The sequence below is a fragment of the Amaranthus tricolor genome, chromosome 17 (assembly GCF_026212465.1).
Source record: "Amaranthus tricolor cultivar Red isolate AtriRed21 chromosome 17, ASM2621246v1, whole genome shotgun sequence".
Classification (NCBI taxonomy): domain Eukaryota; kingdom Viridiplantae; phylum Streptophyta; class Magnoliopsida; order Caryophyllales; family Amaranthaceae; genus Amaranthus; species Amaranthus tricolor.
This window is the reverse complement of record NC_080063.1, coordinates 16,362,220-16,389,668: the sequence shown is the minus strand read 5'-3', so window position 1 is coordinate 16,389,668 and position 27,449 is coordinate 16,362,220. Positions and strand designations below refer to the sequence as shown.

The window sequence follows — 27,449 nt, the reverse complement described above, 5'->3', positions numbered from 1 at the left end:
CTTTTCATAACATGCAAGGTCCCTTTGTCTGATTCTTCAGACCACCAATTACCGCAGTGATACGGAGATTGAGAGCTGCTGCAGCACTGTCAAGACATTCATTCTTGACCACAATTTCATGGGATTGTTTCAGAATTTGCTCGGACTTAATGGAACACTCGGCTTGCTTGATTATTTCATCTAAACTTGCTTTCTCTTCTAAGCTTAATTGCACTGCGCAATTTCCTCATTCTTCTCACATTGGATTGATGCCATTTTCTTATACCGTTCCTTGATTATTCACCTTTTAATATTGCAAAAAATATGTTACGTACGTGCTTTTAGAAACAACTAGAAATAGCTCGTTGCACTTACGTACGGTCCGTCTTTTTCATTATTAGGGCCAAGGCCAGCCCTACGCAGAGGCAAGAAAAGCCTGTGCCCAAGGCCCACGATAAAAATAGATAAATTTTATCTTCATAATGCATCGAACGTAAGACCCTATGTTATTAAAATGTACATTTAACCACAAAATGAAAGTGTTATTAGTGATGATTAGTATCTTATTTACTAATTATTAAATTATAAATGCATGATTATCAAACAAAAAGCGGATAAAATCGAACTATATTATTGGTGTATAACATTTTTTTGATATTATAAATTTTGTAATTATAAATATATAGGAGTATTTATAGTTAGGGTCCAAAATTTTTTTTTGCCCCGGGCCTCTGAAATCTCTGAGCCGGCTCTATTTAGGGCCCATAGCTAGAATTAAAAACCCCTAAAAATTTTTAAGCGTAATGAAAAATATAATACTCTTTTTGTTTTTTAATGTTAATATTTTAACAATTTTATAAAAAACATTGATAATTCATATTACATAGCAAAAAATTTAAATTATATCTGAATTTAATTTAAATTAATATCAATATTTTACAAGAAAATATATATTTTAGGCCAAAAGCTTTATGACCCTGAATAATAGTCTATTTTACTTTTGTTAATAGACGGCTATGGAACTCTTATATATCCGCAGTTAAGAGCAAATATAATATCAAATATGAATTGTTGCACTATATGTATTTTACATAGGCAACAATCAATTTCGTTACTATGTAATTAAAAAAACGGGCAATAAACAAATTTGTTCGCTAGATAATTTTTATGGGCAACAATTTTGTGTAACAACCTTCAGGCAACAACTGCACAACAGATATTTTTTTGTTGCCTTCAACTTTGGGCAACAAAACGTATTTTTTGGGTACAAATTATTTGTAGCCCAAACTAGGGATGTTATATACCTATACATGAGAAAAAATAAAAATAAAAAATAGATATAAGAGAGTGTAGAACGATATACCTGGATCTAGCTTGAGAACTTGATGATTAAAAGTGTGGATGATTGACTAGTAGATATAGAACTAGAAATATGGATATATGTAGTATTAAAGGATTAAACAATTATAAAGAATCTTTATCAGTAAATAAAAGGTTCTTATCTTTTGTAAATTGTAAGATGCCATTCTTTGCTTTTTTTTTTTTATGGACATATCAAAGTTGTTTTCAATTAATTATCAACATAATTTTTGACAAAACATAACTACTTAAATCTCGTTTGTTAACAAGAATAAAAATATATCTAAAAGAGTTAATTAAAAAATAAATTTAAAGATAAAAGATAACATAATATATTGATGTGTAATTTGGTGATAAATTCTAAGTTTTATGCTATATTGAACATTTATCAGATTGTAAAACTTTTATCGGATTTTATGTTGAACATTTAGAATATATATATAGACCTAGATTTGTATATACTACATACTTAATATTGTAGTGGGACTAAAATAAATATATTATAAGTCCAATTAAATGTCTTAAAAAATTTGATGAATCATTACTTTGATTCATAAGTTTTGTTTAATGAATCATTACTTTACTTTGATTTATAAGCTTTGTTTAGTGAAACATTACATTGATTCATAAGTTTTGCTTAGTGAAACATTACTTTGATTTATAAGCTTTGCTTGGTAAAATACTTTTGTTTCAAAAGAATTCGCGCGTAAAGTAGGTCAAACATGGTTTGTTATGCACGAAACTTGGCACACAACACTATTTGGCATATATTATTGTGTTGACATGGTTAGAATTGAAAATAATAGTCATATGCTAGAAATTAGGTGTTAAGTTGCGATTTTAAGGGTTTTTAAGCGTTTTTGTCAATTTCGCGCGTAAAGTAGCTCAAAGTTTGTTTGTTTTGCACGAAACTTGGCACACAACACTATTTGGTATATATTATTTTGTAGAAGTTTATAGAATTGAAAATCATAGTCGTATTCTAGAATTTACGTGTTAAGTTGCGATTTTATGCGTTTTTAACCGTTTTTGACACTACCATCTATTTTCTCTTAGTGCTTTCAACAACCTTCTTCTTCCGTTGACTGCGGCTACTACGCACTGAAGTATATGGACGATATTATAAATTCCGTGAAGGACTTTGGAGTCGAAAATATAGATGCCGTAAGTATTTGTTACGTTCTTAATTAAATATATTATTGGTAAAATCTAATGTTTCTATATATATTAATCTTTTATTTTAATATTATATATAGGTTTTAAACGACATTCCGAGGGAAACACGCCCTTTGAGAAGTGAAGCGATGCGCGAATTAAAAGACAAGATTGCCGTGTATCTTGCTAATATTTGTCCTTGATAAATTGTAATTAGTATAGATTATTTTTTATACTTTAATGTGTATATATATATATATATATATATATATATATATATATATAGATATATATATATATATATATATATATATATATATAGATATATATATATATATATATATATATATATATATAGATATATATATATATATATATATATATATATATATATATATATATATATATATATATATATGTACGTACATAATATTATATTATATATACGAGCGAGAGTTTATTATTACAAAGAGATTAATGTTGATTATCTGTGATTATCATTGGATTAATCACTGTTATTACATTGTATTATTATTGCATTATTATAAGGATAAAACGGAAAAAGAAAAAAAAAAGAGAGGTATTTGCTGCGGTTTTGCCCCTGACCGCAGCAAATAACCCTCCTTATTTGCTGCGGTTTTTGCCCATGACCGCAGCAAATAACCCTCCTTATTTGCTGCGGTTTTTGCCCATGACCGCAACAAATAATGCCCTTATTTGCTGCGGTTTTGAACCGCAGCATTTAAAGTAGGACATTTGCTGCTATCACTATTGCTGGGGGCCAAAACCGCAGCAAATAATGGCAAAAAACTGTAGCAAACGAGGTTTTTTCCACTAGTGGAAGGTATTGTTTGATGCATAGCTCTATAAATAGAGGTTGCATGCCAAAGGACATTCCATTTCATCTCCATATCATTTTTTATATCTCTCTTAAAGATACTTTCATTCTTGTTCTTCCTTTTATGTGCTAATATTGAAAGAGTAATTAACTCTCAATATCATCAAAGTTCTTAATTCACCACAACACTTGTATTTAGTATTGTAATTTTCTCGTGCTAGAATTTTGTTGTGTAAATTGTATCTAATTGTATAATCGAATTCAAAATCATATTTAGCAAATTAAATTAAATTTAGATTAAAATTGAGTTCAGACTAAATTATCGTAACACTTAATTAAGCTCACAGGAGACAGAGGAGTCATACCGAAGAGCAAAATAATCACATTAGTAATAAATTATCCATTGATTATATTATAAAATTAAGGGGAAATTACGGTTAAATTGTTTATGCAAGTATCTATCTCAAGTCATAACTTTTGCTTGTTTCAAGCAAATCCAAACTCATGTATTTCTTTTGTCCTTTAGATGATTTGGATAATAATCAATACATCATTACTATAGTGATTATTTGTCAATAAGTATAATCTCAACTTATAATTAACTACGAAACATATAATGTTTTAGGATTGTTTGTGAAATGTGCAGTTTGATAATCTGGTTATGCCTTTTTTTAATAATACTTAATTCATCAATAAAGAGTTATACGACATCTACATCAGAGATTAAAATCAGCAAGTACATAACAACTTTAACCAAATATAATTCAAAATTAGCAAAATTACGATCATTGTGTATGAGATCTGACAATTCTGAATATCCTCTTCAACATCGTTGTTTGATACAACCTTCTACGAGGAGGTCTTTCGATCTGTTGTAGTATTGAGATAGATTTAAATTTGACGCAGTTGATGGTAATTGCAATTTTGGTGTCTGTTGCATCATCGCATTAATCTCTACAAACAAGTCAATTAAAGACTAAAATTCATAACCCCAAACTATCACGATGAGAGAGATCAAAACCTATTATATGGGTAGAATTAACCCAATGAATGGTTAGAACAACTCTATTGCAGGGAGAGGACAAATATTTATTATAATCATATTCAAAAAGCTTAAAACGGAGAAATTAAGAGCTTACCATCAATCAAAAGATTGATGATAGCCCCAAACCAACTATAGAGATTAGATTTTTTTTTCAGAGAGAAAAGGGAGAAAAAAAGAGGGGGCGGCTAGATATTTTGGTTACGCCTTGTAGAATGTTTTATTTTGAAAAATAATTTTAAAAATTAGAGAAAAATCTTAAAAAACAAAAATATAATAGGACATTTTTTCTATTATTGGTAATCTAAAAAACAATTGCCAATTGGCCAATAAAATCAAATAATCAATATTTAAAACTGAAAATTGAATTTTACGTAGAAAGGAACATTTTACCACACAAAATCTTGAATCCGAATTTCATTAAAAAATAAATAATTGATGTAGTGTTTGGAAACAATCATTTCATTTCAAATTATGAATTTTAATTATAAAATTATAAATGAAGAATTTGAGAATGACAAGACTTTGGTAGTTATTCTCAAATCCTCAATTTTAACTAATTTAAAAATAATATTGAAATTTGCATTAAATTTAAATTTAAAAATTTTTAATTTGTCAAATAATAAATTTAAATCAATTTCAAATTTTCAAATGAAATCTTTCCAAATATAGCATGATAAAAAATGAAAACCTAAATCCCTCTTCATCATCTCAAAAAATAAAACCTAAATCCCGTTGATTTAAAGTTTATTTCACTTGTCTCAACAACAATAGATACAAATCTCTCCCCTCGGAAAAATAATGTTGCTGGCAGTGCTGATTTCCAATTCCGAGGGCAACATTCTTGTTGAAAGGTAATCTTTCTCTTTCTGCAACAATATGGAGTATTTTCGTTCTTTTTCTAGGTTTAACTTACAAAAAAACCCTATATGGGATCTGATTTCATTTCTTCTTCTTGGGCTATATTGAAGAAATTAAGGCGCTGAATTTCCCAATTTGAATTGTCAAATTTCCTGAACTGGGTTACTGTGATCTGGCCTCTAATCATCATACTATCCTTTTAATTTTGCAAAATTGGAATCTATTTTGATTCATGTTTGTCTGATTATCTTGCTTGATTCAATTCAATTACTGATTAGATGTGCTGTTGGCATATTGATAATTTATTTGAGTTATAATGTTCTGGGTTTATCACTGATTTAGGATTTGAGTTATAAATTCTGATTTGTGTTTATGGTGACCGAATGAATCTGGGTTTTGAATTTTGACCTGTGTAGAAGTTGAAAAATATTTGATGTGTTTATCATCGGTATTTCTATTATAACTTCTCGATTGCTCTCGATTATTGATTTAGTTTGGAGATTGTATTTCTATGTTTAATCGTTGCTATATGATGCTATCTCACCAGATTTATGATGGTTATACTGAACCCTATTGTCAGTTTGTTTCAAATTCGTTTAGCACGCCAATATCCGTTGTGTTTCAGGTTCAATGGAGTTCCGGCTGAGGAGCGATTACATTGGCGAACTTTCTTAGTTAAGTTGGGCACCGAGAACCTCAAAAATGCTAAGAATGAAGAGCTCTTTGTAGCTTCACATAAGTATGATGCTTACTCTGATCTGCTTTCCAATTGTGTTTGTGTAGTGTGCTTTCTGTCTGTGTATAGGAGTATGTTATTTCATTATATTACTATAAATTATAGTTGATGAAAACGATCGCCAAATACTTACGATGTTAAGAACAAACAACAATGAGCAAAATTAAGTTTGACAAAGTAACAAACAAGGACACAAAGATTTAAGGAGGTTCACCCAATGATGGCTACGTCCTCCGTGGTGTGTAGTTTATGTTTATATTATATCAAATGAATACAAACAACACTTCAATATGAAGAATTACAATTGAGATAGAGATAACAACAATAGGCTATGTGTTTGGCTTAAGGGTTGTGTTTGATGTGTTTTGCATACTTGAAGTGTGGGTATGAGAGCCCTATTTATAGTGCTAGGTACTTGAAGATGAATGGCTCACATAAATACATAGTTAATTTAGGGTAATGAATACTATGAAATAACTCTAAGAACTTGAAAAGACATTATCTCAAGAGTCACACACATGAGACTCTTCACCTTAATCTTCATTAACACCAATAATTCCCATGAATACTCTTCACCTTATTACACCCTTTTGGATTCCACAACTCAAGAGTCACACACATGAATTCAACCCTTTAATGTGCACTCAAGTCACACATTAGTATACTATCATTTATAATCACATTAGTATACTACCATTCATAACAATCTCCACCTTGACTTGAGTTCACCCAAGTCACAACATTCATCAATCCACTTCATATTCAAAAAACATACACACCTCAAAATGCCCAAGAGGGCATTATCTCAAGCAAGGAGCTAAACCTACCAAGTCAACACATAACTCAAACTTGGTAGTAGGTAATGACTTTGTCATCATGTCGGCCGGATTTTCCGTAGTGTCAATTTTCTTCAATAACACCCTTTTGTGCTCAACTTCATCCCGGATAAAGTTATACTTAATATCAATGTGCTTGGACCTTCTATGAAATGTGTTTTGATTCCTAGCCAAATGAATTGCACTTTGACTATCACAATGCACACTTACCTCACACACTTTGTTGCACATTTCACCAACAAAACCTTTAAGCCATTTTGCTTCCTTGAATGACTCGGCCACGGCTATGTACTCCGCTTCGGTTGCAGAAAGAGCAACCACATCTTGCAAAGATGATTGCCAACTAATCGCCGAACCACCCAAAGTAAACACGAACCCACTTGTGGACTTTCTATTATCTAGATCACCACCATAATCCGAGTCACAAAACCCGGTTAGCTCACTTGAATTTTTCCCATACATGAGACAAACATTTGAAGTATCTTTCAAATACCTCAATAGCCATTTTAGTGCCTCCCAATGTCCCTTACCCGGATTAAACATATATCTACTCACCAAACTCACCGCATGAGCAATGTCGGGCCTAGAGCATACCATAGCATACATAACGCTACCAACGGCACTAGTGTATGGAATTCTTACCATTTGCTCTTCTTCCTCTTTTGTTTGTGGACACAAATTCTTGGACAATTTGAAATGAGAAGCAAGAGGAGTAGACACACCTTTAGCATCATCCATGGAGAAACGTTGAACAACTTTCTCAATGTACTTCCTTTGACTAAGGTATAAGACACCCTTAGCCCGATCTCTCAAAATCTCCATCCCAAGAATCTTCTTGGCTTCACCAAGATCTTTCATATCAAATTCACTTGAAAGCAACTCTTTCAAGTCCTCCACCTTAAGCAAAGAGCTACATGCTACTAGCATATCATCAACATATAAGAGCAAATATAGTAAAGAACCATCTTCAAATTTCTTAAGATAAACACAGCTATCATAAGAACTTCTAACAAAATCATGTGAAATCATAAAGGAATCAAACCTTTTGTACCATTGCCTTGGAGATTGCTTCAACCCATACAATGACCTCTTCAATCTACACACATGATTCTCCTTACCGGCTACCTCAAAACCTTCCGGTTGCTTCATAAAGATTTCTTCTTCAAGTTCACCGTGAAGAAAAGCCGTCTTTACATCCAATTGATGTAACTCCAAATCCTCCATCGCCACCAAAGCAAGCAATGCCCTAATAGAAGAGTGTTTCACGACCGGAGAGAAAACTTCGTGAAAATCAATACCCTCAATTTGAGAGTATCCCTTTGCAACAACCCTTGCTTTGTAGATGGGAGGAATATCACTAGAAGGACCCTCCTTCCTCTTGAATATCCACTTGCACCCCACAATCTTCTTTTTCTTTGGTGCAACAACGATATCCCAAGTTCCATTCTTCGCAAGAGATTCCATCTCTTGTTTCATAGCAATCAACCACTTGCTTGAGTCATTTGAGGCCATAGCCTCCTTGTACGTACTTGGTTCATTTAACCCTTCGACTTCGCTAGCAATGTTGAGAGCATAAATAACATAATCACACTCTTTAATGTACCTCCTTGGAGCCACGATCTTCCTTCTTTGCCTAGTTGTGGACAAAGGAGGAGACCTTTGTTGAACATCATCATTTTTCTCATTATCAACATTGGAGGATTCAACCTCCACTTGTGCTTCATTATCATCATTATTAAAAGGTTTTTCAACATTAGAGACAAGCATGCTATCTTCATCAAAAACAACATCTCTAGAAACAATAATTTTCTTTGATTCATTACACCATACCCTATACCCCTTTACACCCACTCCATACCCCACAAAGATACCTTTTCTAGCCCTAGGTTCTAACTTACCATCATTTACATGAATATAAGCTGGACAACCAAAGATTCTAAGACTAGAATAGTTTACCGGAGTGTTGTACCATACCTCTTGTGGCGACTTGAACTTCAAGGCGGTATGAGGTGAACGGTTGATCAAATAACATGCCGTAGCCACCGCTTCGGCCCAAAATTGTTTCCCCAAATTTGCTTGATTTAGCATGCATCTTGCCCTTTCCAATAACGTTTTATTCATCCTCTTCGCAACACCATTTTGTTGAGGACGACCTGCACAAGTTCTATGTCTAACAATACCTTCATTAGAACAATAATTGAGAAACTTGCCATCAACAAATTCAAGACCATTGTCGGTTCTCAAGGTCTTGATGCTCCTACCGGCTTTCTTTTCAATCATCTTCTTCCATTCCAAGAAGACATCAAAAACTTCATATTTATGTTTTATAAAGTAACACCAAACTTTTCTAGAGTAATCATCAATAAAGGTCAACATGTAGCTACAACCACTAAGGGAGGGCGTTCGTGAAGGCCCCCACAAGTCGGAATGGACATAATCTAATATCCCCTTAGTGTTGTGGATGGCGGGTTTAAAACTAACTCTCTTGTGTTTCCCATAAACACAATGTTCACAAAAACCAAGGTTCCCAAAATTTTTTCCATCAAATAAACCTTGTTTAGAGAGTTCAAACATACCTCTTTCGCTCATGTGACCAAGCCTCAAGTGCCAAAGTTTGGTGTCACGATCGGACATTGTGCTTGTGGATACATTCGCCGAGCCAAGAATGGTTGAACCTTGAAGAGCATACAAACTCCCATTCAACCTCCCCTTCATCACCACTAGTGAACCCTTGGCTACCTTCATAACTCCACCTTCACAAGTGATTCTACACCCGATCTTATCAAGAGTACCCAAAGATAAAAGATTCTTTTTCAAGCCCGGGACATACCTTACATCGGTTAAGGTCCTCACAATCCCATCAAACATTTTAATTTTAATGCTCTCAATCCTAACAACCTTACATGTGGTGTTGTTTCCCATGGTAACATTTCCCCCATCAACACTTTCAAATGTATGGAAGAAAGTTTTGTTGGGAGTCATGTGGAATGTGCACCCCGAATCAAGAATCCATTCATTATTACCTTTGTACTCATGAGTGGCAACAAGAACATCGCCATCATCACTATCATTCACATAACTAGCATTGGCATTGCTAGTTCCTTCCCTTGCCTCTTCTTCTAGCTTTCTCTTAAGCTTCCAACAATCCTTCTTGATGTGGCCCTTAAGCTTGCAATAGTTACAAGTCTTATTTTTGTTTGGCCTTACGGACTTGGACCTTCCTTTACCCTTGTTTCCACTCCCACTAGTGGAACCTTTCTCTTGTGACCTCCCTCTTACAAACAAACCGTCACTAGCATTGCTTGGTGACTTTTGTGACAATTGTGTATCAATGAGATCCCTTTGAGTCAAGGCATTCTTCACATCATCACTACTCAAATTATCTCTACCATAAAGTAGAGTTTCTCTAAAATTTTTATAAGAAGGGGGTAAAGAACATAAAAGATAAATTGCCAAGTCTTCATCATCAAGCTTAACATCAATGTTTTGTAAATCCATAACAATGGAACAAAACTCATCCAAGTGAGGTTTTAAAAGTTTACCTTCCTCCAAGCGTAAGTCGTAGAGTCTACTCTTCAAAAGTAGCCTATTGGTAACACTCTTGGCCATGTAGAGTGATTCCAATTTCTCCCATATACTCTTGGTTGTTGTTTCTTTAACAACCTCTCTTAGAACTTCATTGGATAAGCATAATTGGATTGCCGATAACGCCTTTGTGTCTATCTCTTCCCATCTCGATGCGGACATTCCTTCCGGCATCTTCTCTACACCATCAATCGCCTTGTGCACACCATTTTGAATCAAAATGGCTCTCATTTTGACTTGCCATAAGCCAAAGTTTACATTCCTATCAAACTTCTCAATATCGAGCTTCATTGTAGTCATGATTTTCAAGTAATAATTTCTTAAAACACCGCAAAATAACCTTGGCTCTGATACCAATTGAAAACGATCGCCAAATACTTACGATGTTAAGAACAAACAACAATGAGCAAAATTAAGTTTGACAAAGTAACAAACAAGGACACAAAGATTTAAGGAGGTTCACCCAATGATGGCTACGTCCTCCGTGGTGTGTAGTTTATGTTTATATTATATCAAATGAATATAAACAACACTTCAATATGAAGAATTACAATTGAGATAGAGATAACAACAATAGGCTATGTGTTTGGCTTAAGGGTTGTGTTTGATGTGTTTTGCATACTTGAAGTGTGGGTATGAGAGCCCTATTTATAGTGCTAGGTACTTGAAGATGAATGGCTCACATAAATACATAGTTAATTTAGGGTAATGAATACTATGAAATAACTCTAAGAACTTGAAAAGGCATTATCTCAAGAGTCACACACATGAGACTCTTCACCTTAATCTTCATTAACACCAATAATTCCCATGAATACTCTTCACCTTATTACACCCTTTTGGATTCCACAACTCAAGAGTCACACACATGAATTCAACCCTTTAATGTGCACTCAAGTCACACATTAGTATACTATCATTTATAATCACATTAGTATACTACCATTCATAACAGTTGATTATGATGCTTATCCTAAATACTTTGGTAAATGAGCATATGTTTTGTTCATTTGCTGTTATTCTATACAGTGCCGACCGGCAGAGACCTTCAAACCTGTTAATTTGTTTATCTAATCAACATAAAAATCGTTGTTAACAAAGATTATATATTATTTTGCCCTATCCAGTACTTATGTACAACTAAAATCGTTAATTGTAGTGATGATGCTTGCGAGTTGCGATTGTTTCTCTGTTTGGGTCCAGTTAAGTTTTTTTTTTTTTTCTTCTTTGGTTTAGTTCAATTTTGAAGGACGACTTTTCACTTTTCCTCCTGTTCTTTAACCCAAGAAGTTGCTTCTCTAGCATAAAAGTATTGGGTGTTAAGCATCTAACAAGAAACATGAATCACTCCCCATTATGTAAATGTAGGTGCAACTTTCATTGGTCTAATTCTAAAAATTGGATGATACAGCCTTATAGAAGCATGAAGATCATCTCAAGCCATGTGTTTTAGCAATGTTGTGACCCCATCTAAACCATGACGGCATGACCCCTTGTTTCTCTTTAGACTCAAAGTAACTACCTTACTCTAACAGCGCCAACTTCGACATTACCCCTTTTTCTCTCATGTAAACCAACAACCATCCACTTTCACCACTATTGCCCGCGGTCCTCTTTCTCTGTAATATGCTGAACTCACAGGCTGTCACTGCCCTTCCCCTCCAGTCCCTATGCCATTTTCTACAAGTTATTCAAGCAAGATCTCTCCTGAGTTGTGGGCTAGTTAATAGTCACATATATGGTTTTAGTTAGGAAGTCAAGGTGGTCCTAGGTTTAGGAGGAAAGAATTTTGGTTCAAACTTGATGTAAATGACAAGATCTTGGTAATAGTTGTTGAGGGACACACGATGAGGTTTTGATGGTGGAAGGAGAAACAATTTGGGATTATGATGGTTATGGTGGGTTGTGTATGTGCTATGCCGCTCACACGGGTCAGGACTAAACCATGGGTGACATATCAGAAGAAGAATAGGAAACAAAAGGCCTCTGCTGAGGTGGCACAAGAAATCGCACAAGAGAATAATTTTGTAACAGAACTGAATGTCGTCATAACAGAATAGAAATTTGGAGGAATAGGGGAATAAATCTGTTAGACCTAAAATGATGATGTGGCTGTAGCATTAAGAAATCAATATAAATTGTAGAATGCTTTGGTTGTATAATTATGAAGTAATTTATCACAAATCAACAGCATCTGATTGTTTGGAGTAGCTAATACTCGAAACCAGTGTTTACTATCTTCTCTTCTTCTTCCTTCTGTTAGCTTTTCGTTCTTTATTTACTATTGCCTCTGTAAACCATCACAATATGAATGTATGATTGATGAAATGGAGGGAAAGCATTCATGAGCTCAGGTGACAATCAATTAATGGTCAAACCTTAGGTTAATATTCAACTTCAACAAATTTGTCAAATGCTGATTCTTCAATACATTGGGTTTTGAGGTAGTTTTTTGAAAAAAAAATGATATTAAAGGTGGTTCCATAAATTTTTTATTCTACATTAAAATATGTCAATGGTATCGTTTTTTTGTTCCTCCGGAGCTTCTCATCTTATTGTAAATGTAAGTCTTTTGGACAGTTTAGTTTGAGAAAAGACTGGGTATTTCTGCTCATCTGTCAATGATGCATCAAAAACACTACTGAGAAGATAAGAGTTCCAATGCTTTTGCTGATATTTGGGAATGCTTCCCCCTTTTTATTTTTGGTGAATCAAGAATCATCTTTCTGGAGACCATTTGTCATATGTTATTCGTTTTGTGTCGAATAGTTCTTTTTTGGCTTCATGAACACACAAAATCTTGGTCGTTTGGCACTCAGTGCAAGATTCCACAATATTTCACGTTAAATTTCGGAAGGTTTTTTCTGTGGATAATCAATCAACTCTAGCCCATCTAAATCATTCAAATATAAGATAACTACCTGAATGAAGATGTAGAAAAAACAGAGAACAGGAGACATCGATGTTGTTCAACCTCCAACTCTGTAAATGTAATTTAGCAATTCTTAGATAAACTTGGGAATTATTAATGCAGAAGATTGAGGAATAATTTATGGTGACACATGTATGATGAAGAATTACCTCAATTTTTTGTAAGATGAGATTATTCCAAACATCATTTCATTACCCCAATGTCATTTCTATTACTGTTGTTAGACAGCAAGAGATAGTAGGATAGTCTCCGTCTCTTTCTAATTCTGGTTAATGAACTTCAAAAGAATTTAATATTTACCCTTTCCTTCTCTCTTTCTCACAGATCGGTCTATGTTGTGTATACCGTGCTTGGAGACATTCACATCTTTCTAGTTGGCAAGGACGAGTATGATGAACTTGCTCGTAAGTGTATACCGTTCTCGTTCTGTATCAGAACTAAGCAGCACTAGTAAAAAATAGGTGTAAACTCATATTGGTGATTGTGCTTTTTCCAGTATCTGAAGTGATTTTTACTATCACGACGACTTTGAAGGATGTATGTGGTAAACCTCCAAATGAGCGCTTATTCCTGGACAAATACGGAAGGATCTGCTTATGCCTTGATGAAATCGTTTGGACGGTATAAACTTTCTTGCTTTTGTTCGATCGCCTTTGTCTCTTGTTTACTACCGTAATATTTCTTTTAAAATGCATTTCTTATTCTCGAACCATTTTTCATTTCCAGGGTGTTTTGGAGAACACTGACAAAGAGAGAATCAAAAGACTTGTGAGATTGAAGCCCCCAACGGAGTTCTAGACAAGATTTAGCTCATTCATGGAAAAAGGTGAATTATAGACCTTTTGGATGAATGATCAAAGATAATTATTATATTGTAATGTTGTACTTCCTCCGTTCCATTATACATACTACTGATAATGATATTTTCCCATACAAGATACATGTTATAATTGAGTGGGAGTATTTCAGAACGGGAAAATATGTTAAAAGAAAAATGATGTTTGGACAAGTACTAAGATTTTTGTTAGGGGTTAAGTTTTTGTGTTGTTGCTTCTCGCTTATGCTAACAATTCTTGATTGTTGTTGTGCTTGACTTTTTAGTTATTGTCATTATTTAGGCAAATCTATGTTACTTTCTATTGACCTTAATTCATATATGTAATAATAATTTCTAACAAGATCTTAATATATTTTAATTTATACTCTTTTCTATTCATTTTACTTGTACCATTTACTTTTTGTCGCTATTTACCAATTCTTTTTAATTTATATTTTATTCTTATTTATAAATTATTATATAGTTAAGGAAGGTTTTCTTTTATTTGTCTCAATTCAAGGATTATTAATATCAATTGTTCCTAATTTTTTAATTAAGCATAGAAATATTAAGAGTTAAAATGTTACCTCGACAAGTATGAAAAAATAAATGGGGTAAGTAAAATAAATAAGAGGGAGTACTATATTATCATCATACTTTATATATCTCCGTTTGTAAAATTATAATCAGGATCCATATTAAGGGATAGAAGACAGACATACTATTTTCTTATTAATAGAGATTGCAAATCAGAGATCCTCAATTGGAGAAAGACTGCAATAGGAATAAACGATTAAGAGCATTGTGGGCAAGACAAGACAATTACTAATCATAAAGAAGCAAATAATAGTCGAGAAAAAGAAAGTTATTATTGATGGTATGGAGTATGAATTAAACTGTCTTTAACTAGTTTTATGCTTAATTAAATTCTTAGAGAGGTGTAACATTTTTTAAATTTTTTTTCCATTTTTTCTTAGGCTTTTTACAACTATTTTTTTCATTAATTGTGATGATTTTCAACCTTCAACAGGTGTATTGAAGAACTTTCTTTGCACCTGACTAAAACCATTTATAAGTATTCTAGTGGACTTTCTTTATACATCTTTGCAAAAATGAATGCAACTCTTACCCTTTATTTGGTTCCTGTTGTCCATACACATCCACCAAAATGAATTAAAAATTTTACACAGAAACCTAGAGGTGTTCAAAACAGATCTAATGATTCGATATTTACCTAATTTTATAATTGGACTCGACTTTAATTTGATCATAAAATGAATTTACAGTTATATAAAAATCAATGTGAATACAAATACAATTTTAAACCAACCCAAATATGTAATCCAGAATCAACCTAATAATCATAATAAACATCTCTGAAATCAATCAAAAACAATACACCCTCCACCCCAAAAATAAATGAAAAACACAACTTCTTGTGAGAGATAATCTCTAGTTTGGTCAGCCTCTTATTATTTTTAGTTTAATTAACCTTCAATGAGCTAGACATAAAAAAAGTTCGTCAAAGAGTCAATCTCTCAGAAGACCGACTTAAGTAAAAAAAAAAAAAAAAAAAGGCATATTCGTCTAAGACACTTCTCCATGATTTTTTATTTGATACAATCAAAACAAAAGGTGGTTGTTGATGAATACAAAGGCATCAAAATGGACCCCACTTACAACCCCAATCCTCTAACTAACCAGCTGTATTCCACCCTTTCCCAGTCTGTCAAAATAACCGACCTTTTTTCGTCTACCGTTACACCTTTCACAACGTCTCTTTTTCTTTCTCTCCCCGTTATTCCCCTCCCCTTTTTATACTCCCCCATCTTCACTCTCTTTAACCCATTTTCACATTCTCTCTTCAATTTTGAGCTCTCTCCTTCTCTTTCCTATATTTTCATTTTTCAAGCTTTCTACAGACAAACAACAATGGAGGCCATGAGAATGAGAGCCGCTTTCGCCGTCGTTTTGATGCTTATTGCTGTCTTTTCCGTTCAAAATGTCGCTGCTGTTGACGCTCCTGCTCCCGCACCTGCCTCCGATGCTACCGCATTCTTCCCCACCGCATTTGCGTCTCTTGTTGCTTTAGCATTTGGTCTTCTTTTCTAAGTTTTTTTGATTTTTTGATTTATTATGTCATTTTGTTGGAGGTTATTGGTGGTTCTGTTTACAAATCTTTAGATCCATCCTTTGATTGGATCACATGACGATGAGATGAGGATGATGTAGAGTGGGAATTTATTTTGGTTTGGATTTTTTTTATTTTATTTTTATCTTTTTTGACATTCTTTCTTGTGTAATATATATTCAATTTGAGTGACGTTTTTGATTATTTACCTTGGCTTTGATTTGTTTTTACCATTAATCATTAATATACTTTTAGATCTCATTTTTTCCTTACGTAAATTACTCCTAAAGAATATTTCCATTTATGTCATAAATTTTAAAAAAATAACTTTATTTATATTTATTTTAATATTTTATAATGCCTATAATCGCACATATCTTTCACGAATTTCAATTTAACATTTAATATTCTTTATGATTTTCATATATTTTTCACTAATTTTATAAAATTATTTTTTTATTTGTTATGATTTTGATTTTTTCACTAGTTTTCTTTTAATATTATTTTATTATTCAATTTAATAATATAATAGTATATCTACATATTCTATTTTACTCAATTTTCGTGAATATTTTTATGAAAACGGAGTAGCGGAGGGAGTATGTTTATGTTGTTTTACATTCGCTGTAAAATAGATTGAACGTCATAATTGGATCTAGCATTTTTGCATATCCTAGCAAATTTGAGCAATTGAACGCTACTCAGTATTTTGTAATCCCTAACGTCATTGTTGCTCTACTTGCTTTTTAATATCTATAGGTACATTTCAGAAAAAAATAAATATATTTTTAACTTCAAAAATATACATAAAATTCTAATCGTAATAAAAGATTATAATTTGTTTTTTTCAGCAAACAACTAAATTGATGGATAGTTTCTTATGATGATTTATGAAAAAGCATTCATGAAAATACTGTTACAAACAGGGCAGTGAGGCCTAGAGCCGTAGGAAGACAGATTGACGAGACAAAACACCCATGTGCGCATGTGAAGCACAATTAAGCACATTCATGTGACATCTCATCTCCTTATTCGAAGGAGATGATGCCATTTACTCATTCTATAATTCACCAATTTATCTTTTCAATTCATCAATGTATTTTGACATTCTAATTAGTTGGCAATTTCAAATTCTACCTCAGAATATTTGGCAATATAGTTTATTGAATAATTTTAGATTATTTTGATATAAATAAAAGTTTGGTTGACCAGTCAATACTAATATTTGATGAAACAATTTATCATTGTAAATAAGCTAGTTTTATACAAGCTGCTTATGGAAGCGTGTTTAAAATCAGCTAATCACACCAGTTAATAAAATCAACCGGTTAAATTAACCATTATAATCAGCTATCAGCCGTTTGCAAAACACCTAAAATAAAAATTAGAAAGTTGTAAAAAATGTTGTGATAGAAAGAGCTTTTATTAAAATAAACATAAAGAGTAATTTTTTAAAATGGATGATTTATAGAAAATAGGAGTAGACTACTTCAATTGTGAATAAATTTATAGTAAATGTTTTCTGGATTAATTATGAACTAAAAAATGAGATACAAATATACTTCTTGGGTTACTAATTAGTGGATTTTGTTGGATAATTTTTTTATTTTTCATTGATATTAACTAAATCTAGGTAACGAAGTAGAATTATTCATATTTTGTTGTTTCTTGCTCGATTAATAGATTAGTTGAGCAAATTAGAGTACTAAGTTTCATTGATATAAATTAGTTGTTTATCGTTATCACTTCTAAAAATAAACATGTTTGTTCTTACTATAAAAACATATCATAATTCATAAGATTCACAACTACCTTGTATTGAAAGAGTTATATTGTGGCTAGGGAATAGTAGGGATGGGCATTTAAGGATCTGGGTTGGGTTTGGACCTTACCTGGATCCTAATTTTAGAGTAAGGTCTAGATTCGAACCCTTAAGATTGCAAATCATTTATTATTTCCTAAATGGACAAAAGAAAATCCATTAAAAAAATCATTAAACATGAACATAACAAAATGATATTTTCATAAACATATTTTTTTTGTAAGGTCCCAAATTAGTTAGATAAAAATGGAGTTTGAGGAATTGAGAAGAATAATTACTAGTTATTGAACATGGATTAAACATGAATGTAACGGGAGCGGCAAATCTCGATACATAATTAACATATAATAATAATGTTTAAAACAAAAATATTGCGGAAGTCTTAAAATGCCGAACTGTTAAAAAACTTTAAATCATAAAAACTAAAACAGTTTAAAACAAAAGTAAAATATTACACCTGATAAGAAATATTGTTTTCTCAAAATGAAAAAAAAAAAACATCATTATCAAGTCGTCAATAAAGATACAAAAAGCAGCTATGTTCTCGATAAATAGTAATTGTTACAGCCTAGATTGAAACCAGAACTAAATCCTGCAAAATGCTGCCATCCATGATACGGATGACAGCCAATTGAATCGGCCAGCACTTAACGCCGAGCATAACTTCCTATCCAGCTCAAAATACGGAAATTGTATGCTTCATTTACAACATAATAATTTAAGTACGAACTTATAATTAATTGACACCACCGTATACTTTTACCATATTTTTTTTCTGTTCCATACTTTTAAATCATTAAAATACCATTTTCGATCCTGACAGAAGTACATTACTGCCACTTATACTATCGGTAATGTTAATACTTAAGTAAGTTCATTTGATTAATACTCATAACCGTACCATGCATCATTACATCAATACTAATCAAGTTTATCACTGATCAACAAGTAAGCGCAACAATATGACACCTGGTATTAGTGATATATGTAAGGGTCTGGCTAGATTAGGACCAAAGCACTATCTAACTGTGGTGGGGGCCGCCAATGTTTATGCTCGAGCTTCTACAGGATAGGTAGCTAACCCCCTGTCTAACACCGTATTTATACGTGCCGGCTAACATGGGCGTCGGGATTTTACATGCCGGTCCATGGTTCGACATTACCTTACTATCAGAGTCATTCAACCAATAATCAGATAATTTCACATAAGTTCATCACATTTTCATTATTACATACTAACTTTGACTTTATTAAATTGAGGTGATAACTTCTTTTATTTAATAATTACTACTGTAGACTTAAATTTTATCTTTAGGCCCTTGTGGTTCATAAATTAATCTTTACTCATTATATTTTATTTATCACTTTATATTTAATAGTTTTCTCATTTATCACCAAAAATTTTACTTATTTTATTAATAGTCTCCACTTTAATATTTTCTACTAGTAGCTAATAAAATTTATTTTTCTTGAAATAAATTCCTAAAATCGATATTACCTAACTTAGAATCAATACAACTTATTCTTTTCGGATAATTAATTATTTTATTTATAACTCCAAGTTAAATTGTAATCTCAGGATAAGTTTTTTCAAATCCAACAATTTCACAAAAGTCAACGTTTCAAGTTTTAGGGAAACAAGTAACTTTATTAAGTTTACAAAAAGATTAATATTTTAGCAAATAATCATAAAATTTGGAACTTCTCAATAATTAATATCTCTAGTTATAAAAACAGAGTGACACTTACATATTTTTCACAAAAATCAATATTTCAAGTAAACTTTGTAATTTTATGAAAATTCAATATTTTTAGTTGTAAAGCAAGTAAAACTTTGAAACTTCACAACAATCATTATTTTATGTAAACTTTATAATTTTCATGAAAATCAATGTTTTAGATATAAAACGGGTAAAATTTTATTTTTTACATTTTCATAAAAATTAATATTTCACTCATAATTTAAGAGACAAATTTCTAAACATACTTTTACATCTTTCTACATAAATTTTTGCTCAAATAGTAAACTAAAAAAAATTATTTTGTACGACTAGTTTATTTAATATCACACAAGTTATCTTTATTATAATTTCTCATATATTCAAGGAAACACTTTAATTGCTTATAAAAATTTATTCACAAATATATTTTAATCCTATTATGGATACTTAGTAACTTATATTATTTAATTTTTTTTATTTATATATAAACTAATATGGTCAAATGGCCTAGGTTACTTTTGGAGTATTTTCCACTTATAAACAACTTAATTTATTTTATTGTAGTATATCCTAAGTTTAAATAATTAACATAATCACTAAAAAAAATAAAAACTTCAATACAATAACTTGAAAATTCGATAACATAATATCAAATAAAATCTAATAACAACTTTTTAAATATAATCCTGGTTAATATAACATGTTCATAAAAATTACTCACAACTTATTAAAATTATTTAAAACTAACATAAACATATTAAAAAATAAATTACTTAATTATTATAACATTCCTAATATAACACATAACCAATAAATATAATAACACAAATTTATACATAAGTAAAACTTAATTTTAGTTAGAGCATAATAATCTACCCAACTTTCTAACATGTTTAAAATTTATTAAACAACGTACTAACAATATTTTTAGCATAACATACTTAGTATAAACATAATCATAAATTCATCAACCAATTTCCTTAATTAATCATGCCCTATATAATACTTTACATATTATAAAGTAAATATAATGTAAAATTTCCACATAAAAAGTAGAGTAATAAATTATACCATACTACCACCAAGGATTAATACTAAATACTAATTAGGAAAATGGATAGTGTGATCCTCCAAGCTCCAATGCTCCAAGCTCAAAACCCCAAAATGATAATCTTCAAGTACCCAAAATTATACCCAACTATGCTTCGTCTTCTTGATTTTCTTCAACTAATTAATTTTAGGAAATTAGTATATGATATAATGAAGAGAAATTAGGAGCAAATGGAAGAAAAGTAGATGACTTAATTCCTTAATATTACATAGCTAGAATGATTTAGGTGAGTTTTGTTTTAACTTTGCAAGGTTGAATGTTAGGAAAATAGCTAGTATATAAAGAAAATATTTATGGGACAAGATCTTATAATATTTGGATAAAAAAAAAAAAAAAAGCATGGCTCTTTAACCATAACCGTTCAACATGATGGTAAGGATGAAGTTTGATTTCTTTTCAAACTTACTTTACTTATGTAAGTAAATTAGTAATAAAAAAAATATATAGGTAGATTTTGACTAATTAGTTTTACGTAGTTAGGATTAGTTTAGGTGTAAAAACAAGCTTAAAAGTGTAATTAAATTTAGTATTATAATTATACTAGTTTTAAAATAGTTAAAATGAAAGTGTTAAAGTCGTTAAAATAATTGTTAACGGAATTAATTAGGAATTAAGCATCTAAAACGTAAAACTTTAGTAAACCGTAAGTTAATTAAATAAATTTAAAATTTTCGAAGTATATAATTTAGTAATTAAAACTTTTGGACTCAAAAAGAATATTTTAGAAATATAAAATTTCGAGTTGGAAATAATGTAAAGAACTCGGACACGTATTGAAATTTTAAGGGAATATAAAATTGGATATAAAAAAAACATCTCGAGGAATAAAATTATATATGATGACTAAATTAAATTGAAGTTTAAGGATTATGAATTAAGAATTTATCGAAAAAAAAAAATTAATCGGATGATTAAAGGGAAATTTCGAGTCTGTTACAATGAACATTAACAAAAAGCCAAGTTCGATTTGTTTAGCTAAAATGGTGTTGAATTTCGTTAAAGAAAACAACGAGAAAGCTTCTCAATCGTCTGCAGTAAGCTGTTACAGAATTTCTTCCCAAAGTATGAGCTTAAGAAACAATTTCCAAACTCAAAGAAAAGTTAAGAGAAGAAGCCAAATACCTGTTTTGATGAAATTAAAGATAGAAAAAATGGAGAAAACCCTAAAATTCTTGGAAAGAGGGGAAAACTTAAGAGGAGAGAGAAGTGAAAAAGAGGAACAGTACCAAATCTGATTAAAGAAATGGCAAACGGCAGTAGTATTAAAAAATTATCTATACCTAAATAAGCTCTCACACTCAAAAATAAAAGTTTAAAAAAATAAAAAGGGTCCAAGGATCAGGTCTGAGTCTACCCGGATTCAAACCCTTAAAATATTTTTGAACCCGGACCCAAATCCTGAGGGTTTAAAAAAAATAGACCCTTACCCTTACAAAGGGATAGGGTCTAATAGGGTCCGAGTAGCCCTTGCCCATCTCTAATTGTGGCTTTCTTTCCACCACTTCAAATTTCTCATTCAGCATCCCTTTTGACACAATTGGTTCCAAGCCAAATGGGTCCATTCATCTCCATTTACAGTCTACACAACTAGCCTCTGCTTAAAACAAGTAATTCTTGAATACTTGTATACCACCCCCATCCTAGCTCTACTGAATTTCACTGAACCAACTTGAAGTTCATCGTCAAAAAGAGAGGTTTGCATCCAAATGAAAGAGCAAACCTAAGCCATGTACGGATGGCTCTTTCTAGTCCTGGAGGTCGTTGGAAATAGTAATTATAGAGCATAGATGCCTGATGAGTATGAGTAAAAGTACATCATGAACGATGCAAATACAAGCCCATCGTCCCAAGGAACGTTCGACGCCGTAATCCTCTTGAGTTGCACAGCCATACAACCAATTGAATACAAAATAAAAAATACCTTAATCAATCTTAATTTGATCCATAATCTACTAGTATCTAAAATTCTCATTAAAAAAATGAATCTTCATCTAAAAATGAATACAAAATATATAAATTACCTTAATCAGAAATGGAAAGAAGGAAAAGATCAGCAGTATACAAACCATGATAATCAAATCTAGGACTGAATTTTTGCACATGTATTACAAGTAAAAGAAAATTATGATAGTACATAAAATAGAGGGACATTACTACAAGACAATGGCCTCCATAAGCAAACTCCACCTCAAGGAATTACTAATAAATCTAGCTCCACTACCTCCCTTGTTCTCGTTCATGGAGCAATGAACATAAGATCGTAATGCAATGAACATCAGAAGCACAAATGCGGAAAAAGAGGGATGAAGATTTTTTTTTAAAAAAAAGGTCAGATACACATATAAACACAAAATCAAATCGGGTTATAGTAATAACCAGGTTGTGGTGGCATCATCCCATTTACCGGAGGCATTCCATATTGGTAAGGCATCATCGGATTTGCACTGGGCATCATCATCGAAGTCCCTGGAGCATAGTAAGCTGGCCCCCCAATCTTGGCCAAAGTAGCTTGACCTTGCATACCACTGTTGCCATATTGTTGCCAAACTACCTGCTCTTGTACTAGCAAATGCTGCTTCTTTTCCATGTCAGCCATTTGTACGTAAGCAGGAGGGGGAACACTCAAAGACGCAGCAAATGGGTCGCCACCAACTGTTTGAACTGTACCATCGGGAGCGGGGAGTGCCAAAACTGGAGTTGTAGTTTTCCCTGGTCCTGGCAATGCAACACTACTGGCACTACCGCTCATTTGAGTAGCTGTCACGTGTTGCCTCACCACTCCTGAATCATACATACCGTTCAGAAGCAAGGGATCTAATCCACCACCCATTGCGGCTTTCTGATGTGAAAGATTACTAGCCGTTTCTACCAAAGCCAGCTCCCAATCGGCCTTGCCGGGTTCAGCAGCTGGGTTTTGCCAAGCAGAAGTTACCCCCTCTTTATTGTCAAATGCTTGCCATGACCCGTTTCCATTCTCAGCAGGTCCAGCAAACAAAGCTAATGCAAATTTATTACCCTGAGAATCAGCAGTTTCTCCCTCCTCTCTTAAGTCAACTAAGTCCCCTTGTACCTGTTTTTGTTCGGGTTCTGGAGGTGGTGGAGGTGGTGGAGGAGTGGGTTCCTCTGGTGCGGGTAGTGCCTTTATTTCATTCATATCGGGCACAGGTTCCTCTTCTTTGGGTGCTGGTTCAGGCTCTGGTATTCTCTCGGGAGTTTTTGGCCTCCTTGTTCGGTCCCTCACGAACTCCTCCAAGGTTTCAAGGAGTTTATCAGTGATCTTTTGCACTTCTGGGAACTCAGATGACCTTGCCACACCAGTATCCTTGCACCAATTGTAAAAGCCCACGAGCTCGTCAATCTGCTTTGCTGCACTAGCATAAGCATCAAAAGCCTTCACACAATCTGAATTCTCCATATCAAAGAATTTGTCCAGCAAAACAGCTAGAACTTCGCATACATCAGCATATAGCTTAAAACTTTCCCTAACAACAGGGTACAAGGCAATGAGGATCATTCTGCTATTCTTGGCCATACCAGTCGGACGACAAGCTAAAAATCTGTCCAAAAGCCTCTGCAAATGACCCATCTTCGCAAAAATCCTCTCAGGTTTCCATTCCCTCAAGGGAGTGATCGCCTTATCTTCCTCTCGACCATTTGAATCCCCGACATCCCCAAATGACCTACTCCTCCTCATCTGCGGTCCATCCCTAAACTCTCCATAATCATAATCAAACCGACTCGGTGGGGATTGAAATCTATCATTCGTAGGCTCATACCTTACAATCTCACCACCATGACCACTTCCAGCCCCACTACTTCCCCTACCACCTTGCTTCTTCTCAAACAACATCAGTTCCAACCTCTGATCCAAGTACAGAGCAAAAGTTCGCACAAACGCCGAATGATCCCAAGAATTTGAGTGAGCCTCATCTCTAAAATCCGACATATTTAACAATCTAGTCCCCCTTCGAGTGGCATACATAATCTCTTGCTGAAAAACAGGCTCCCCATCATTCATTAGCCTGTGGACCAACATTAATGCCTTCAAAGCAACAATCCAATCCTTCGTCTTCCCCAACCTCTTCGAGATAGAAGTTATACAAGCATTCACATACATACGATTGTAAGACGTAAAAGTAAGGATTCTCCTAATGTATTTTTCATCGGCAGGATCATCATCATGACTCATTGCCTTGACAATGGCAACCTCAAGCTCAGGAGCCATGTCACTAGCTACCTTAGCGAGACCAATACTCGTTTGGTCCTTAAGCTGCCCTACTGCTTTTCTTAAAGCCATTTTAACCCCCTCAAAGAAAATCTACCTTTTCAAAATTTAACAAATTTCTCCTTCAAAAATAATTTATATCCCTGAAGAAAAGAATATACAATAAGATAATGACACAATTAACTAAAACAACCCATTACATTGCAATGGCATCAGATTACTATGTCATCAACAAAACTCCATTTAGATGATATGCAATTGAACATCCTCAATTATTTTCGTTACAAATGATTACCAATTTAATTGAGTTAAATCAAGTGAAAGAATAGACGCATTATATTTCATTATATTTCATTAGATTTAATTAATTCATAACATAAATTATAATTCAATAACACCACCAAAATCCAATAATAACATGATAATTGATCTGTTTCCATTAAATGATTTGTTTATGTCAATTCATTCTATATTTTCTTCTCATGTTTCTAATATGCTACTCATTAAATAATTGTTATTAATTAATCCATAACAATTTTAAAAAAATTAATCATCAAGCATAAATTTTTATCACATTAATTGAGGCTAAAATAAAATTAAACTAGTTACATTAAAGAAAAGTAACTTGAAAAAGCCCTCCGAAAAAAAGGTAGAATTAAAGATCAAAACCCAGCATACCCGCGAAAAAATCTCCGATCTGAAGAAACAAAGTCGGATCCGTTGACAAAACAAGAAAACAATGGAAACTCCAATTACCCTTCAATCGGATCCAATCTCAATTCAACGGCTACAATCTCTCTTGAAATGACCCCTTTTCTCCTTCTCTCTCCTCCGATTTCTTAGAGCTACGAAATTTGAGGGGAAAAACCTAATTTTTATCAGGATTCATGGTAATTGAAATGCTGTTTTTGATCTAAAAAATCTAGGTTTTTGATTTAGTTGTTGGAGTTCTGGAAGCTGTGAGAGAGACAAGAGAGAACTGAGAAAAGGTAAAGGTGAATTTAAGAGAGAGAAAGGGGACTCGGTCATAAATTTGACGATGGGTTGTACTCCATATCGTATCGGTATTTGGCTATTTTTTTATCGCCTCAGAAACACCGACACGGTCTGAAAATAAAGAGATAAATCTATAAATCGTAAGCTATTGGTCTTATTGAGAATATTTACATACTTCCTTTGTACTAGACGGTTCATAGGCGGGCTATCCGTTAAGCTTGATATATTCGGTTTGAAAAATGGACGGATATGAACAATGTTTTTCAAAAAAATTTAAAGTTTGGACAGATAATATCCACCTGCCAAGATAAATAGGCGGATAGCGACACCAAAAAAATATCCGCGGGTATACCCACTCGCTCGCTTAGTTTAATATATTATTTATTAAATAATTAATGATTAAACTAGTACTAGTACATGACCCATACCCAACTTTAATAATTAGTAAGTACACATATCCAACTTTAGTTTATTACTCTTGTACTAGTCTTAGGATTTGCTTCTTTTAGATTTTAAAGTTTCTAATTCTACAGTCTACATTTAATATTTTTAATCTTCAAAGCACACAAGGAGCCGACTATCAAAGTTCAAACAAGTAGTCGACTACACCTATATTCAATATTCATGTAATTGAGTATTTAAGACTTTATATATATTTAGAGTATTTTAGACAATGTATTATATTTTAATTGTTATTAAAACTTAACTTTATAATATTATTTATATTTTAAATTTTTATATAAGAAATACCCGCCTACCCGCGGATTCCGTCCGCTTTAAAAAATGGGTGGGCAGTGACAAAAAATATGCCCGCAAATACGAACGACTTTTGAATATTGAGCCCGCGGGTAGAATTTTTAGGTACTATTCGGTCTGCTACCCGCCCAAGCCTACCCATGAACAGCTCTACTTTGTAAATATAGTATTTGTTATATTTAATTTTTTATGCAATTTGATAAATTATTTTGATTATTTATGTATTAAATTATATATAATTAAAAATTATAAAAAGTTAACATTGTTAATGATCCAAATAAGATTCTATTTAACTATATTTATTCTTATATATAAGATGAATATATATAAGTTTACGAAGAATAGTCTTTATAACTGTAATATAATAAGTATTACACGAAGTATCTTGATAAAATTATTTAGTGAGAACCAAATCTTTATAAGACCTTAAGCCAAAAAATGCAATTTAGAACAAATCTCATGGTTAATATTCAGTTTGGCAAATCGGGTTACCCAATAAAGTCATGTCAACCGCCCTATGTTGAGATCATGATCCACATTACCCAAC

At 32.5% G+C, this 27,449-nt stretch overlaps 3 protein-coding genes across 3 annotated transcripts; 2 read left to right on the top strand and 1 right to left on the bottom strand.

The window, feature by feature from the left end:
• Positions 1–5,050: 5,050 nt before the first annotated feature.
• On the top strand, positions 5,051–14,534 carry LOC130804021 (uncharacterized). The gene is made up of 5 exons (XM_057668310.1): positions 5,051–5,227; positions 5,860–5,973; positions 13,648–13,727; positions 13,820–13,944; positions 14,050–14,534. The coding sequence occupies exons 1-5, from the start codon at positions 5,175–5,177 to the stop codon at positions 14,119–14,121; spliced, it is 444 nt and encodes a 147-aa protein (XP_057524293.1). The 5' UTR covers positions 5,051–5,174; the 3' UTR covers positions 14,122–14,534.
• A 1,345-nt stretch (positions 14,535–15,879) lies between these two features.
• On the top strand, positions 15,880–16,532 carry LOC130804661 (arabinogalactan protein 14-like). Its single transcript, XM_057669186.1, has one exon. It carries the CDS (start codon positions 16,073–16,075, stop codon positions 16,250–16,252), a length of 180 nt encoding a protein of 59 aa, XP_057525169.1. The 5' UTR covers positions 15,880–16,072; the 3' UTR covers positions 16,253–16,532.
• A 6,315-nt stretch (positions 16,533–22,847) lies between these two features.
• Positions 22,848–26,264, bottom strand: LOC130804214 (probable clathrin assembly protein At4g32285). The gene is made up of 2 exons (XM_057668580.1): positions 25,829–26,264; positions 22,848–25,293 (listed from the first exon to the last, which is right to left on the bottom strand). Exon 2 carries the CDS (start codon positions 25,220–25,222, stop codon positions 23,279–23,281), a length of 1,944 nt encoding a protein of 647 aa, XP_057524563.1. The 5' UTR covers positions 25,223–25,293; positions 25,829–26,264; the 3' UTR covers positions 22,848–23,278.
• Positions 26,265–27,449: the final 1,185 nt, after the last annotated feature.